The sequence below is a fragment of the Coffea arabica genome, chromosome 10e (genome assembly GCF_036785885.1).
Source record: "Coffea arabica cultivar ET-39 chromosome 10e, Coffea Arabica ET-39 HiFi, whole genome shotgun sequence".
Taxonomy (NCBI): Eukaryota; Viridiplantae; Streptophyta; class Magnoliopsida; order Gentianales; family Rubiaceae; genus Coffea; species Coffea arabica.
The window spans coordinates 32,612,532-32,630,514 of NC_092328.1; the positions used below are offsets into that span (position 1 = coordinate 32,612,532).

At 37.1% G+C, this 17,983-nt stretch overlaps 1 protein-coding gene across 2 annotated transcripts; it reads right to left on the reverse strand.

Annotated features, from left to right (window-relative positions):
- Positions 1 to 5,524: 5,524 nt before the first annotated feature.
- LOC113712435 (mitogen-activated protein kinase kinase kinase 1) lies at positions 5,525 to 17,631 on the reverse strand. 2 transcript variants are annotated; one of them, XM_027235860.2, is made up of 9 exons: positions 16,170 to 17,631; positions 11,801 to 11,885; positions 11,640 to 11,702; positions 10,860 to 11,017; positions 10,412 to 10,484; positions 10,238 to 10,297; positions 8,457 to 8,567; positions 6,060 to 6,277; positions 5,525 to 5,924 (listed from the first exon to the last, which is right to left on the reverse strand). In XM_027235860.2, exons 1-8 carry the CDS (start codon positions 17,486 to 17,488, stop codon positions 6,068 to 6,070), a joined length of 2,079 nt encoding a protein of 692 aa, XP_027091661.2. In that variant the 5' UTR covers positions 17,489 to 17,631; the 3' UTR covers positions 5,525 to 5,924; positions 6,060 to 6,067. The 2 variants fall into 2 exon arrangements, with proteins under 2 accessions (XP_027091661.2, XP_071922972.1); XM_072066871.1 differs by lacking the exons at positions 5,525 to 5,924; positions 6,060 to 6,277; positions 8,457 to 8,567; positions 10,238 to 10,297 and having other exon boundaries at positions 10,467 to 10,704.
- Between the last annotated feature and the right edge of the window lie 352 nt (positions 17,632 to 17,983).

A 17,983-nucleotide genomic window follows, 5' to 3' on the forward strand; every position in this document is an offset into this window, starting at 1 on the left:
CGGCAACTCTTCTCTGCATAGCCTCCATGCCCAGCCTACTCAGTTCTGAGGAGACAGCATTGAGCGGAATGCTGCCATCAGTCCATTTCTTGTCATGAACCGTGATTGCTGGAGCTTCACCATTTTGCTTTTCAATTGCGGAAGGACTTTCAACTGCACCAGATTTTGTTCCTTCATCATGTGACAGATCATCCTGACTTAGCATGCTCATATCACTTAATCGTCTTGATATAGCAGCCTGAGTTCTCAAAATTGCCTGAAAATCAGGCTTCTTCTTTGTCCCAACCTTGTCTTTAATATGCTCTGTATTACCCCCAGCCGCAGTTGGCCCTTCGTCCCAGCTCTTTCGGCTATGTTTTTGTAGTTCGCCACAAGTGCTTCAGAGACTTTAAAGATCCCAGCAGCCATGGTAGCCAGCTTCTTCTTCCCAGACGATTCTACAGCTGGAGATACCTTAAGTCCACTGGACAACCGCCGACCAAGGGATAGAGTCCGATGGGCGCCGCTGTTCCAATTCCCCCCGCTAAATCCTTCTTCGCTCCTTGCCAGGCCTCCTGATTTTTATCCTTCTTTTTTTCTAGTTTTCGTTTCTGCTCCTTTTCTTGTTGTTCCGCCGTCCCTTTGGTTTTCCCTTTTACTCTGCCTTTCTCAGCCGCAAGCCTCCACTGTTTCCTTTCCCTCTGTTTTTCTTAATCCCCGAAAGCCTTCAAAAGTTCCAGGTTTTTCTCCGTAGCTCTTTGTTTTTCTGTTCCCTCCTGCCCGAAGCTTCTTTATGCTAGTTTTTCATTTTTGTCCAGATTTCCCAGATCTTCAACCTAGCCCGCCGTTTTTCTTCTTTGGCTCTTTCCTTGCCTAGCCGAAAACCTTCCCCTCTGATCTTTCTTGTTCTCTCTTTCCTTTTTCTTTTTTTTTACCGAAGCCTTCTCCTCCAAAATTTTCAGCCGTCCACCTAGTCTTCCTCTATCTTCCCGCCCTCTCTAATTCTCCCCAAAAATTTCTTAAGCCACCAAGTGTCTAGACACCTAATCCCTTAGGTGTTGTGTTGTCCAAAATACAAAAAGGACACTTGTTCCAATGCATGCCTCCCACTTGCTATTTTCACTTTTCCCTTTTCCTTTTGCTTTTTCCTGAAATTTAATATGAAGACCAAATAAACTAGAACAAAATAAAATAAATAAAAGAAAATAATAAAGAAAAATAAATAACAATAATAAAATAAAATAAATGAAAACCCTAAAATTGAAACAAATAAAGCTAAAATTAAATTAATTAAACAAATAAAATTAAAAAAATCAAAAATTTGGTCTCTACAATTTAGTTGATTAAGTTTGCAAAATGATAGTTAGTGTTTATTTTTTAATTTATTTTAGTAAATTAGGTTCATAATTTTTCTTTTTAAGATATTTTTGCATTAAATTTCGGAAAAAGAAAATTCTCATAAAAATTCCAATCTTTTTTATCTTTTCAATTTTTTAAAATAAAATGAATTTTGCAAGATAAAATCAAAAAAAAGAGGGGAATGTAATATTTGTTATTTATCCTAATTTGTTTTGGAAAACAAAAAATTTAAAAAGAAAAATAAGTGGAACACATGCATAATAGATAGGTGGAGGCCATGCAAACTAACTAAGTGTATGAGGTAGGCAATAGACAAGTGTCTCTATTTTTCTTTTGACACCACAACACTTGCTAGATTAGAAGGCTAGGACACTTGTTAGAATAGGAAAAATCTGGAAATTAGAAAAAAACTGAAAAAAAAGGGGTTAAGGAAAAAGCTTCAGGCAAAAAGAAAAGGAAGAGGGGAAGGGAAGTGAGCTGGGGAGAAGGAAGAAAATCTAGAACCAAAAAGGAGAGTTTTGGGGGCAGGAAGAAAAAAGAAAAAGCAAAGGAGGGAGATGGACTGCGGGGAGCATGAGTGAAACTGGGGAAAGGGGAGAAAACCAGAAAAGAGGGAAGCAAGAGAAAAAACTGAAAAAAAAAAAAGGAAAACCAGAGGAAAAAGCAAGGGGAAGATGTGACGGGAAGCAAGAAATCAGAGAAGGGAAGGCAAGAGTAAAAAAAGGGGGTTTCGGCTAAGGGAAAAGGGGGCAGCTGAGCAAGAGGAACGAACAGAAACAAAATAGAAAGAAAGGGAGGGATAGAGCAAGAAAAAGAAAGAACGAAAGAAGAGGAGGAAAAGAGAAAGAGAGGAACCAAGAGTGAGAGATAGAGAGAGGGTGGTTGAGCAAGCAAGGGAGGAGGAGGAAATAGCAAGAAAGAAAGGAGAACAAGACTGGGAAACAAAAGGAAAAGAGAGCTTCCGGGGGGGGGGAACAGAAATTTTCACAGAAAAGGGCCGACTTCCAGCCATTTTGTGATCAATTTATCTCTTTCATTTTAGCTTGATTCGGGTATATTTCTGTTTCTGCGAACAGCAGGTAGTTAGGAGAAGGAGTTTTGTTCATATTAATTTTGCAAATAACGTTGAGAGGGCTCCCGAATTCAGCCCCCAAACCCGCTACTTAGTTTCACTGGTGCGGGTTCAAAGCCGCAACGGAGCAACTCCAGCGGCTCTTTCACGGTGTTTCCTGTCCTGATTTTGATCCAAAAATCTTCGTCAGGGTAACTAAGGGAAATTTCATTTCATTAGATCACCAATTCAAGGGAGGTCCACTCTACACTTTATTTTTACTTGATCCTATGTGCCCCTATGTGCGTAATTGCATGTCTTTTGAATGTTTTATTTCATTTATTTGTTTTGTCACTTTAATTGTTTTGATTTAGTATATTTATCTTAATTTAATGTTTGATTATTTAAGAGACATTTAAATGCCAAATTGTAATAGTTAGGGGGTTCAAGACATGTATTTAGATAGAATATGTAATAGTTAGGTATTTATTTTATTATTTATTTTATTCCTTCCCCCTTTAGATTGTAGTTAGGGCCCCAAATGTAATAGTTAGGTCTTTATTTGCTTTATTTGTTTTGTGTGTTTTGCATGCTTATGTGTTTACGTATTACTCGCTTTCTAAGGGCCTTGCATCTACATATCATGCTTATGTGCTATGTGTTTTATGTGATATTATGTGTTTATTTGCTTTATTATGTTCTATATGTTTTATTTGATTATAAAAAATGCATGACATCACCACACTAGTCCAACGCTAGTTGTGACCCTCCTTTCTAATTACTCAGTAGTCCAACGCTCGTGAGAACTTATAGACATGGGTTAGTCCAACGCTAGACCCTTAGGGACCGTCCACGCATTAGATCATGTTTGTGTGACAAATCATTACATTTCATGCATATTTTTCCACTTTTTTAGGGTCCTTATAATTTTGCATGATATTTCCCCTATATATATTCCCTATCCCTGTGTGTGAAACATAACATTTAGATTTGCATCTCATTTAGGAAATTAGGGATAGATTAGTGCATTTGCCGGATTAAATTAAGGAAATACCCCTCGAATATGGGATATGGACGAGTATGACTCTCTAACCTTAGCACGCTCGTATTCCCTCTATTAAAGGGAAAATTAAAGTCACAAATTTTAGCCCCCCGCACCCGTTATGATGCATTCCTTTAGGTCATGTATATTTGTATAATTATTTTTTTTTTCTTTCCTTCGGGTCTCATTTTTTTGTATATTCGTGACCTCTTCAAAGAGTCAACTTGGGCATCACAATTCATGTGAATTGCACCAATCAAGCTTTGAAAAGACATCTTGACCCTTCCGATATACATTAGGTCTAGATTTGTATTCATATAGTGACATCCAAATGTGATAAATTTTTAGGTTAAATTAAGAAAATTTTTTACTAAATCACGCAACTAGCTTTAGGCTAGGTTGAAAGGGTGCCTTGGATTTTATCCTTGCCTTCCCTTTCTTCAAACGTAACTTCCGAACAGGTTTCTCTGATTTTCGAATACTTGGAGTTGTTTAAAAAGGGTTTTTCTACTTTTTTATTCAAAATTCATTTTAGGTGACTTGGTACACCTTAACTCCATACCAAGTGGCGACTCCTATTTTTTATTATTAAAAACCCTTTTTAGACTACTATTTTAGGCAAAATCGTCGCATTTTTAAGTTCTATTTTAGGCCCATTTTCTTTATTTATTTTCTAAAAATAAAAAAACATTTTCAATCAAAATTAAATCAAAATTCATTTTATAAAACCCGTAATTATTTATTTTTTCATTAAAAATGAGGCGCGACACCTCTCTCCTCATGACCTCTCCCAATATGGACCACATCTAGTGTAGATTTAATGGGAAAAAAGGCAGGAGGAATGAAGAAAGGAAGGGAAGGATGTGTGAAGAGGAGGCTAGTGCCAGGGATAGGTGGAGGAGAGGGGCCAGGTGGTGAATGGGAAAAGAGGAGACAATGGGGGTGGTAAGATGAGGGGAAAACAAGAAGAGAAGGGAGGACAAGGGTGGTTAATATTACAGGAAGGAGTGGTAAGCGTTTGTTTTGGAAAAATGAGGTGTTTTGGATAAATATCAATATTTTCTTAATACAATTACATTAAACTAAATCAAAATTTTAGATGAACACCTAATAAATAGACCATACAAGTCGAAAATTGCCTATTACATTATTATAGAAAACAACACATCCAGTAAAATTGAACTAATGCAAATATGCAAGGGTTTAACTTTCATAGAACTTGTATAAACAAGTCATATAAATGAAACTATGTCCAGCGAAAATTTAGCTAATTTATTCTCCAATGTAAAACTCTTAGGTCGTGTTTGGATTGTAATTTTCTGAAATTTTTGTACAAAATTTACTATAGCAATTTGATTTATGTGAGGTAAAAAAGTGATTGAAAAATATGTTCGCAAAAAATATAGAAATTATTTGGTGAAAAATTCCTTTCCAAACAAGGCTCACCTATAGCCAATTATCCTACACGAGTGCATGAAGGGAGGAAAAATAGGATTTAGATTAAATTTTTATACATTGTTAGTGCAAAGTTATTTTACACTAACATTTGTGAATGTATACCACATATGCAAAAATTAAATTTCAAATTTAAAATTTAAAATTAGATTACTCATTGACAATGCATAAAAAATTTTACTCATAAGATTTTGTCACCATTTATGATCCTTAGGTTTGTTCCGCCGTATGATTCATTCAACGTTATCCTATTCTTATCCGTTACTATGACTGCAAATTATTTGCAGTATTAAATTTATTATTAGGCAATATTAGTCAAGAAATCAGAATGTGCTTAGATTATATCGACATTTTAGTGGATTACGCCGTTTTGATTATCACTCGAGAATTGGATCGCAATAACTCTGGCTTAAGCTTTCTTGGTATATCATATTCCATGGAACCATGTCCACACACACACAACACCCCCCCCCCCCCCCCAAAAAAAAAAAAAAAAAACCAAAACACAGCCCCCACCCCAAAATATATGTTTGTTAGAAACCCACAGATTCAGTTGAATATCGTATCAAGCCCCAAAATATAAAGTTTGTTAGAAACCCACAGATTCAGTTGAATATAGTATCAAGTTTTACACTTGGTCGACCAAAAAAAGCTATTTACATTTAATGCAAGTTGATCTTATCTTTACAAGCCTTGCCAAAGCATCAGATCTTGTCCACATACAACCTACAGACTACAGGTGGACACTCGGTCCAACAATGAGAGAGAAAAAATTTGAGAATTGGAATCCACAAATGCCTATCAATGGCAAGAAAACAACTCCTCAGAAGGAGGATAACAAATAGGATAAATTCAACAGCAACTGCGTCTGTTCCAAAATTTCCAAACATAACCCAAGAAATTGCAAGCACAAACTGCCGCAATAACATGAAGCTTCTGAAAGTCCTGTATCGGAGATGAGTCCACAAGCATCAATAATTGCTACGCTCCTAAATGAAGCTGCCTGGACGAGAGTTTTTCAATGTAAATACTACCACTCTACCAAACAAAGAGAAAGACCATGTCAGTAAGAGAAGAAGAGCAGTAAACAATCACAAATTTGCTTGAATCATGTAAAACTGGATAATGGATTCAATTAAATCACTTGTAAAATAACAAGGTCTCAACACTTACAAATTTGTTCAAACCCGCCTGCTAGGATGGTATGGGGATGCTAAGCAAGATGAGGGAAGTGCACGCTTAACAAATGGATGGTCCAACAGCTGAGCAGCAGAAGGGCGAGCAATTGGGTTAACTTGGAGACATTTGAGGATAAACTCGCGTGCATCTCCAGAAAGAGTTTCGGGAATATCTGGTGGTTCACCCCTTCCAATCCTAAATAGTGCCGCCATCTATTTTTAGGTCACACATAACAATGACAATGTCAATCTCCAAGATGATTAGCTGCATATCAAAGCTGCCTAAGAACCTAGAAAGATAAACCAACCAAACTGAAATGAACATTATAGGAGAAATTCTTTAATTGGAATATGAACTTCCAATTAAAGAAAAACACTCAGATTCAGTGGATACAGAGAGAGTGAACCAAAAAGACAGGCATCAACACAGACGAGATCGCTATGATGTAATCAAACTGTGATGTTAGTGTTTTCATAGGTTCACGAAAAGAAAATAAAGTCCGTGTATTCTCTAGGCAGCTCTCTATTCTAAACTGCCAGGAAGCACAACCACTATTCAAGTATCCATATATTGTTCACTGGCGAGCAAGAAAAACAATTTTGTGGAGTACGTAAAAATATGCGCACAGTCAACCATTTTTGCAGAGGAAGAACCTTTTCAGTAGCTTTTCCTTTCTTTTATTGAGATGATAAAATGCATACTTCTCCCATAGAATCTACTTATTTGGCATCAGATCATTACCAACTATTCCACACAAGCAGAGGACTACGAATGAATCATATGAAAAGCAATTTGCCAGTAAACACGTTTTTTACTGAAATCATAAAGCTAAGGAGGAAAAAACTTTTGTCAATACACATACTTGATTCCTCAACCAACCAAACATCCGCAGCTCATCCAAATGCACACTAAATAGATCTAGATTTCTAATTAAATTGCAAGTCAGCTAATTCAAAACTAGCAAAACAAAACTTCAACAACCACTCAGTGCTTCCAAATTTAGCACCAATGTGATGCAAATAACCAACCCAATGCATGAGTATATTTTCAGAAGCTGCTTTACAAGAATCACATCAGTATGGAAAGCCAGACAGGTGCTTAGCAGCTTAAGTTAACCAACTTTCACCAACCATTTCATTAAGAGTTAATTACAATTACCTCCCTTGTGGTTTGGCCAAATTACAAAACGAACCCTATAGTTTAGCCAAATTACATTCACCCCCTCATGAGTGACGCCGTTCAAAATAAACTAACTGAAGTAGGGAAATGACAAAACTGCCCTTTGCAAAAAATTACATTTATTTCCCTTGAGGTTTGACCAAATTACAAAATGAACCTTAGCATCTGACCAGAATGCACTTTAACCCCTTCAATAACCAACTATTGGTGAGAAGCCTCTTAATGTGAAGAAAAATGAAACACGAATTAGAAGAAAATGATCGTTACTAACTTGCACAAAATAGTAAACAAAATAAAAATAAATAATGAGAAAACCACTTCCTTTCTCTTCTTGTTTTGCCTGTGGCTGATTCTAGTCGCCACCACACTTTCCCAACCCATTTTACCAAATAAAAAATCATCCATTACATTTAAAATATGGTTTAATATGGAATAATAAGTTTAACGAAACAATTTTATCTTTTATCCATAATACCATATTAAACTTTTGTCCCAGTCTTGAGCTTCTAATTCCTAAATGGACATCTCTGTCAATAAAAATTAAAGTTTAATGCATAGAGATGGAGTTAAAATTAACAGTGTATTTTATGTTTTAGAAAATGGAATTTTATTTTTTGTACATTAACATGGAAGAGGGTTTGTAATATCAACTAACAATAGATGGCCAAATAAACTGCACCAGTGACCGAAACGCTACTATTAATTTTGCCATAAAAAGAATAGGCATAAAAACGGATCAGTAACTAATGGGTACTTTCAGAATTTTATTTAACTTTTTTATTAACCATGCTTATTTAATAAATTTTTGGCTTTTTAAAGTATTAGACTATTTTGCACAAACTGTAGGGTTCATTTTGTCATTTGGACAAACTTTAAGGGACGTAAATGTAATTTGGATAGAAGTCAAGTGAGGTAAATGTAATTCGGACAAAACTCAAGGGAGGTAAATGTAACCAACTCAATTTATAAAAGGGTATTTTGGGGCTTTCAGATTTATATTGTGCTGACGCAAGCAATATTTTTAACAGCAATTGACGTTAGAGGGACATTTGATAAAAGTTTTGCCATCAAGGGGTTTAACTATAATTTAGCCAAACCACAGAGGAGGTAAATGTAATTAACTCTTTCATTAATTACTGGTTTAATTAAATAAGAATCACGACACGGCATATACTGTTTACCCCACGAGCACAACAAAAACATGATACGTACAGGTTCCCAACGCGAGTATGGATACTTGCGTGTCAACATCTCTAAGACTGTGCAACCAAGGCTCCATATGTCTGCTGCAAGACCATACCCCTGGGTCTTCCTATTAACAACCTACAGTCAAAAGGGTTGATAATCAGAAAAAGATGGCAGATCAAAATTAGAAAAATGACATTCCAAAATGCTACTGATTGCACACGACCAAGAATTCTGAGAGAGAGAGAGAGATAAAGTGTATACATGAAATGAATGTGAAATCCAAAAGTAGTTTGTTATCTATGACCAAAGGGGCTAAACATTTGTTTCCAAGAGAAACATTTCAAAATCAAAAGGAACTGGAATATCCTAATACATTTCCTGAACAGAAAATGGCAAATCCCTCGAGAATAGAACAGTACCCAACCATCTGAAAGTTACAATTTTCCCTCCATTTTTCTTTCCCACCCTACTCTCTCTCTCTCTCACCCCCCCCCCCCCCCAAAATTTTCTCCTTCCGTCTGATAGATGCGTGCTGGACACTGAATAACAGAACAGAACCAACACACCTGAAAGCCCAATGAAGTTCTTTCTCTAAAATGATAGATCCCTCAAGAACAGAACATTCTGAACCCACGCACCATCAAAGTTACAATCCTCCCACCTACTCTCTCTCTCTCTCTCTCTCTCTCTCTCCCAAAACCAACGGATCCCTTGAGAATAGAACTAAACTAACACACCTTCAAAGTTACAAAATTCCCTTCCATTTCCATGTTCCCCCGCAGAGGACAAAGGCATGTTCTCTCCTCTCTTCATATCTTCTTCATGTTTCTCTCCCTCTTTCACAATGATTTCAGAGTTAATCGAAGTCCAAAAGTTACCCAGCCGCAGTAGTCTCCAAATTTCTTGAATACTACATTTGTGATAAATATACATATTTTAATGTTTCAAACTCCACACTGATTTATCTTTGCAATCCCGACAGACCCACTTTAGTTTCACTCATAACCCCATTTAGCCAAAGTGATTGTGCCCAATAATTTGGTGGGAATAATATTTCATCAAACGGGAAAAACATAATAATATTTCATCAAAGGTGGGAATAACTACAAGACGTTACCCCAATGTAAATAACGGAACCAAGCCACTGGCCCAAGGTGTACACCAATAAAACTCCAACAAGATTGCCACGTTGACAGCCTTAATTCATTTTAATGCAACCAATAGCAAATTCATCCTTCTTGACCATCAAGTCTTTAGCTAGCCCGCTTTTGAATCTTCTAATTACCTATTGAGTAGTAATTATGGGCAGCCGACATCAGTAGAGATGTCAAAAACTTGACAGATGTGCCTCAATTGCATCCCATATTGTGCAACTTTTGTGAAACAGCTCATCTTTTTACATTTTATTCAGTTCCAAATACTCCCAGTTTGTCCAGTTCGACCTTCAATGGATGAGCAACCTAATTGCATTCACTTAGGTCTAACCTAAATGATGAATTACTTTACATCATGACCTGAAAATAGGCCATCACTACATAAATTCCTTAACCAAGATTTTAATGAAAAACATACAAGCCCCATAAACTAAGGTCGATATGGAAATTGAACTTCAAACAAACTCATTAACAAACCTATACAGAACTCTTTGACTTCAAAAGAGGGGCAGTATCTTCATTAACAAACTCACAAATCAGCAAATTGCATATCCAGATAGCATTATGTATATAAAGACAAATGGGGACATTATATCAATGTCAAGTAAAGAATCATCAAACTACAAGAGAATTGGCAAAAAAGAGCCTTACCTCAGGAGCCATCCAGAATGCAGTTCCCTTGCAAGATTTGACATCATTCAGCTTAGTGGCCTGCATAACATATGCATAGCAACAATAGGATTAAAAATAAGACTAAACCATTTAGAAAGCAATTATGGATAAAATTTGCAAGTGCCAGAAGAAATTTATACACAAGATTACAACCTTTGCAAGACCAAAATCAGCAAGTTTTACAGACCCATTAGCATCCACTAATATATTTGCGCACTTGATGTCCCTGGAAGACAGTTTTGAGATATGAGACATCAGCTAAAGAATCAAACTGACATGAACACAATAAAACTGCCAGCCAAGTACCACTCTAACAGCAAAAGCACAAATGAAACTTCATGATTAAAAAGAAAAAGGAGGAGGAGGAGGAGAAGGAAAAGCTGAAGACGAAGAAGGAGAAGGGATATGGTTGGACAACATTACTACTCTTTCCACCCTGTGATCCCCTAAAAGCAAATCAAAGACAACTTTTAGTTGAAAATTTGCTAAAGAAATTAGCGTCAAAGCGTCTTGCAAAACCCATATTTGAGGGAACAAATATCAAGACAATAACCAAACATAATAAACTCAAAATTGAGAGATGGTGTTTGAGCTTTATCACCTGTGAACCACATTTCTATCGTGAAGATACTTCAGACCATGTAGAATTTGTCTTGTGTATGCTGAGACCTGGGAATCCCTAAGGTTATACTTCTGATACAAACTTAAAAGGGAGCCCTTAGTTACCAGCTCAAGAAAAATGTAGAGTTTGGAGTCATCCTGCAAAAACATCAACTAGCATATAAATAATCATGCTGCATACAAAACTTCTGGAGCAAAAAAAGAAATCCAGTAGAAGCTTCGCAATTCTAATTAACCATTTCCTGGCTTCACAAATTGGTATGCCATTCAGTAAAATCCATCTACAAGTGTAAGATTTCTAGAGGTACAAGACTTCTTATAAGCAGGAGAATTCAATCGCCATTTACACGATGTATACATTTACATTGGAAGTTCAGAGAATGAGTTCATCCAAGAGTCTGCCCAATGAGGAACAGTCTACCTGCTCCAAAAGTACATGTCCAATAAAATCCAATGGTTTGTAACCATCAAGGTTTCTCTGATCCCTGAAAAGCTCCCCTATTCATCTCATTCCATTTTACGCCGAAAACACAGCAAATGCAACTAGTCCATGCTTTTTACATTCTTGCATACCTTGCCTTCTCCAACAAAATATTGCATCTAAAACTCTTTTTTGGTATAACCCAATCATAACCAAATGTACTTAACATACATATACTTATCTCAGGGGGGATCATCATGCTCAGGGGTGAATAGAGGATCAACAAAAATACAGAGTGACGAAGAGAAACAAAGTTCTCAGAAAGCAAATAAACCTTACCTTATCGGTACCATAGTACTGAACTATATTTTCGTGTTCAAACTGGCTCAGAAGAGCAATTTCCTGCAATATAAGAATGGAAATGAATGAATTGGATTTAATTCAGTTACTCCACGGTCCACACATTTAGTTACATGAGGAAACACCTAAGCCTGACTGACCTGTTCAAGCTGGTAAATGCTTTGCCTTCCCTCTTCTCCTTGATCAAGCAGAGAAACCTCTTTTACAGCAAAAAAGAACCCATCACTGCAACAAAAGTACATCTTAGAAAGGTTTAGCACCACATAGTCTACTCAAATAGCACACAAGTTTCTGTTATGCTACTCATTTCCGTATCAATCACAACCACCAAGAGCATGTCTAGACTCTGACAGCAGCAAAAGAGGTAGAAACTAAAAAAGATGTAGTACACCATATTAAACCATTATGCAATGAGGCTTTAAACGAGATAAGTCCTCTCAATATTGTATTTAGCTAAATTTCTACAACTACAGACTACTGATGTTTAAGGTGGCAAACTATGCAACAGCACATCCAAGGGCGCACAAAAAACAATATGTATAACATAGTACCGGGTTAAAGCAATAGCAGAACCAAGACAAACATCACAAAACATATAACTCTTAAAAATCAAGAGAGACATAGAGAGAGAGAGTGCTTACACTTTATAAGTCCAACACATAGGTTTATTTTGCATTGAAAGAAAGGGACAGAAAAGTAGGGATCCGTGGTAAAGAAAAGGAAAATAAAGAAGAGTCACTTGTTCATGAATCTTCATCATAATAGAAGGATAACAGAAGTAAGGGTCTCTCTATAGAATTCACTCTTAATTCCCACACACTGTAAGAAACTTTGAGAAGGGCATGAGGCAAACTACCTAGCCTCAGTGGGAGTAGTACTAGCCTAAAGGATGTTGGGCTACAGGAAGAGAGCCACAAGTCCAGAATCAGGAACTAAGCGAAGTCGTGAAAAATGCGAGGTTCCTTGTTGTAGCACCAAGTATTTTTCTTCCTTTGCTCTTTGACAGTATAAATAATTTCTAACAAAACTGAATTTTCCACTGCAAGAACTATTAGTTTAACAGGACAGATAGCATAACATGCAAAAAGCACATAAGTTCCTATTTTACCTTTTCTGCCTGACCTTCCAGAGAAGGGATTGAGATCCTTCCACTTTCTGTCCCAAAATACCAAACATGGGAAACAGAATTCTCCCACTTTAAAGCCTTTCTTCCCTCTCTTTTATTAAACTTTTCACTTGGCTTTTCTATTTTCAACCTAAAGCCTCAGACATAGCCCTTATTCATTTGGATTTTGAGTGTCTATCCAATATTGACATTTTAAATGGTGCTAAAATATCGACAAAAATTAAGCTTACTGTTCATATTCATGAAACGCCACATTTTTCTTTTAGAGTTTTGCAAAGCGATTCCAGCAACACCTACTTTACCCACCAATATCACTTCACCAAAGGTTGTAACTTTTAAGGTTATAACTTTTGCATCCACTAAACATTATTTAGGGCCACCAAGTTCTTAACAATTTATCTGAGCATATGCATGAATGTATAACTTACATTTACGTACATATCCATGCATATGTTCATACCCGTACGGAGATTATCTTCCCAGATATCACACCAGAGAAAGCTAACAAAATTTTAACGAACATGCATCTTTACAAACATGCTACAAAACACAAGAACGGAGGAAACCAAACATCTGGCAGAGATTCTTTGGAAAATTAAGAAGCAATTCTTTTACAGGACTTCAATACTCCTTCCACTAGTAAGCGAAATACAGAAGCAGCTATTATACAGTTGAAGTTAGAGTTTCACTAAACTTATGCAGCCAAAAAAGGTCTTCAAAGATTAACAAAATTCTAGATTAAAGACGATACAGTGAATTTTATACTTTAAAAAGTTTTCACACTTTAACATTTACTACATACTTCTGATCCCACTAAGCTCTACCTTTCTACTTCTTACATTCTCATTTTGTTTTCAAAGTTCAGCATGTTGTGGAGATAAAACAATGATAATTGTGATAAACCACACAAATTCTGTGTTAACTTGTACTTATGACGAAGCAGCATGAAGGCCATCAGAAAAATTTTTCTTCAGCCAAAATGATAATTGTGTTAAACCGCACAAATTCTCTGTTTTGGTTTCAAAACTTTTTCCTGAGCCAAAATGGTCAGTCAACTAATAAGCGCATACAATTTTTTGTTACTCATTTAATAAAAGTGTACGTTCTTTAAGTAATAAAACTTAGAGCAAATGGAATACATTGTCACCAAACCATTAACTTTGACTTCCTTCAGTCACTTAAACAATTTATTTATAGCTAAAAATGTCACTCAACTCTTAAAAGCATCACTCAACTCTTAAATGTCACTCAACTATACTCAACTCAACTCCATGCAATTCAGGAGTTAAGGTTGGGGAAGAGTCACGGACCTTACATTCACGAAAGTTTTTTAGGGGCAAAAATGTCTAGAAAATCTTTCAGGGAAATTTTGAAAAGAAAAAATGTTTCGGGAATCAAAATAGCTAAATCAGAGAAATAGAGACTCCAACTAAATTATATAACAAGCTGCTACACCTGTCTAATTAATAAAACAAAGCCTCCACTACTACCACCTTCACTAGCAGGGTTCCTACTCCCTATCTCTCTCCCTGCCCCTCGTGGCACTCATTTCAACGAAGATGATGACATCACTCTTTCCCCCCACTCACTCTAACTAAATTATATAACAAGTCCCTACACCCGTCTAAGTAATATAACAAAGCCCTTAATACTACAACCTTCACTACCAGAGATCCTACTCCCTATCTCTCTCCCTACCCCTCCTGGTACTCATTTCAACAAGGATGATGAAATCACTCTTTCCCACCTCCCCGGTCAACTCAAATCCCTCAATTCCCCAAACCCAAAACCACCACCAAGAACAATATTAGCTATTTGACAAGGCAGTTTTGTTCAACAATTACTTCCTCCCAGCACTTAAGAGCCAATTATTCTCCCTGGGCTTTTGTGAGGAAGCCCAGCACCCTATCATCTTCTGCTTGCTGCATCATCTTGATACCCTGGTGAAAAATTGATTTCTATTTCGGGGTTTATTAAGAAAACAAAAAGACTGGATTTTTGGAGAAAGCTTGTTAGATTGAGTGTAATGGGATTGTAAATTCATAATCAGGTTTCAATCAATTCCTGAGATTGAGAAGTGGATTTCTGAATAAGTAAATGAGATTGTCCGTCTAGATGTGATAAGGAACTATATGTGCATGCAATTCATGTGACATCCTTTCTACATGCATTAGACGGGATGACCAAATGGTTACCTTTTAAGAGTTGAGTGACATTTTTTACTCAAACAAAAGTTTAACCAGAAGAGGTCAAAGTTAATGGTATGGTGACATTGCGCACCACCTGCTCTAGAACTTACATTTTTTGTTCAGAAAAATATGCCAGACTTAATTGAATGATCATTTTAGCAAAAGCAAAAGTTGACCTATCAAATCATGGAACTTTGAATAGTTTAACAATCATTTGCACAGTTTGGTCAGAAAACATTGCAGTTATGTTTTTCAATAAACAATGTCACGGACCATCTTTTTCCTTTGGTAGTTGTGCTGCTTTCAGAACTTTAAAACTGACAAGAGTTAAAGCTTAATCTAGAGGCAATAGCAGAAACAGATGCTTTTGTAGATGATTTTGTTTTGGACAAATTCTCCATTTCTTAAACTGTGCCCAAGTTGACCGTGCAATAAAACTTGAAACGGAGGAAGTACTCTATCCTTTAGAGAACATAAACCTAAAATACTGAGCAGAAGTATTTCAGCTAAGAAACAGTTAGCAAAGAAACCCCCTACCCCGAAGTAATAAATTCCTAACCCATCTCAAAATGTTCAGTTGTCAAAATAAATGCAGAAATTGCCTTTGAATTTATTTTTCAAAAAATTGAACCAGTAAATAAAAAAGGTCAAAATGACCAGTCGTGCAAAAGCACTATAAATTTCCAACAAATGAAGTTTTGAACATTAAGAGCCAGAGTACACATTTCCTCCCTATAGGAAAGCATAGTAAGAAGTGTTCCATTCAATGAGCTCATACATCACAACCGGTCAACCCTATATGGGCCAATTAGCCATAGAATAAAGCTAATAATTGTCAAAGAATTAAGATAATTGGCTTTGCAAAAAGCTGGGGGAATAAGCATCTTAGAAGTCTGGGTTACCAAAACAGATAACAGTTTGCATTTGGTCTCAAAATGAAAACCAGTAACTTTTCCAACTTCTAAAGCATCTTTTTCCTCATAATCTCCAACTCAACTCCTTAATTCTATATTTTAAGTGATCATCAATTCAATGTCAACTTCCAGGATCAAACAAATGGCATGCATGTTGATGGAGGACTATAGACTAGGGGGGAAAAAAGCATGTCAAAATCCTACAAGCAAAAAGAAGAAACAAGCATAATACATAATAAAGCAGGAAAAAGTAAATCAAATACAAATAATTTGGACGTACTCGGCAATCCCTTCATAGACCGACCCAAACGATCCACGTCCCAAGAGATCACCTTTCTCCCAATACGTGATAATGCGTCTAAATCTCCCATTGGGCGAAATATTTGACAAAGGCTCCGTAGTAGTGCTAGATGAATCATCGTCAATCGAAGTTGTGGTAAATGAACATGATCCTGATAGCATGCCATTCTCTCCAGTTATCGTCCTCCTCACCACCACATCACGAACCTCCTCTTCTTCCTCCTCCAGATAGCCCTTTCCACCCTCATCATCAGAAGTAACAGCATCACTAACCTCAAACCTAAATGGAACCCTATCATCCTCTGGGGCAAAGGACCTCAGGATATCCCAAGTTGAGCACCCATTATCAATAACAGGTAATGACATAGCAGGTGGTGGTGCCAAAGCTGGTGGCCTCACACCTTTGATGCCACCACCACCTCCACCACGACCAATTATCTCAACACCCTCATTCCCATTGAGATTCCCATCACCATCCCTAACATGATTTAATTTAACCTGCTCATCTATTCTGCTAGATATTGCATCAGTTATTCTAACACTATCTCCTAACCTATACAATAATTCACACACAACATCAGGCGCTGCACCAACACTTCCTCCATTGACATCAATAGGCACATTACCCGGCAATCCACAATCAATCTTCTCGATAATTTGATCACCGCAACTAATCGCAGAAGAACTATTTGAACATCCGAAATCAATACCAAGGATTTGTGGATTAGTTAAACTAACTCCAGAGCTAGCAACAGAACTACTCAAACATCCAAAATCAATCCCCTCATTTCTAGGACTAATTACATCACTAACCCTAGGCGAAGCAGCACAAACTTCACCATCAGTATCTCCAGCTCCAGGACTACTAACACTACTATAATTAAGCCGTGAAAAACGGGGAAGAACATCGGAAGATGACCGAACCTTCATCGCCTCCCAAGCATCAGTAGGAATAGCAAAATCTTCTGGTCCAGAAAGGCCCAAACTTCTGAAAATAACCTCATACTCACCCTCCCCGTTCCCTTCAATTCTGAAGCTGGTCTTCTCCGACAAAGGATGAATCAGATCAAGCGATCGAGTTCTTGTCGCCGTCGCCGCCGCCGCCGCCGCCGATGATGAAGACGCCGAAGAGACCGACGAATTTTCCTCCGAAGAAGTTGAAGGCAGCTCATAGTCTATATTCTTCAACGCGTTTCGCCGCTCCAACCTCGGCTTCGGCTTGGCGGCTGGGCTATCCCGACTCCCCATCCGGCTGCCGGATTTTTTACGAGTAATGAAGATATTTGGTAAACGATGCATTGTAACAGTGGGTTTGATCCATGAATTAGCTACAATTAGCGGAATTATTTTGATTATCAGAAGGAGTTGACTAAAGTAAGTAATAGATATTTTTTCTGTGAAATTTGAGGGAAAATGGTAAGAGCGAGGAGAAGCCTAGGAAGGAAGGAAAGGAAAAAGACGAGAAAAGACGGGTAAACGCCAACGCCGTGAAGGAGAGAGAAGAAAACGCGGTGCCAAGCTGGAGAGCTGACGTGGGTGATTCCATCATTTCCTTCTGTGTATTTCTTTTCTTTGTTTGTGTACTCTCTTACCTTTTACCTTTATGATGGGCCTAATTTTGGTTTTTTTTTTTTTTTTTGGTGTCCTTGGGGTGATTATTAGGTCTATATTGGGAGGCTTTTCCCAAAAATGATTTGGGAAAGGTTAATAGTCAACAACGTGAATTAGTTGTGTTATGAGCTTTACGAAATAAATACTTAATCGAGTGCATGTTTTCATGTGAACATCAATTCA

Excerpts from the sequence above, each read along its gene's own strand:
- LOC113712435 (XM_027235860.2), bottom strand. The coding sequence starts at position 17,488 with ATGCATCGTTTACCAAATATCTTCATTACTCGTAAAAAATCCGGCAGC. Across the intron at positions 10,298-10,411 it reads CTGATTTTGGTCTTGCAAAG|GCCACTAAGCTGAATGATGT; the intron begins GTTGTAATCTTG and ends TATGTTATGCAG. Across the intron at positions 6,278-8,456 it reads CATACTCGCGTTGGGAACCT|ATGGCGGCACTATTTAGGAT; the intron begins GTACGTATCATG and ends ACCTAAAAATAG.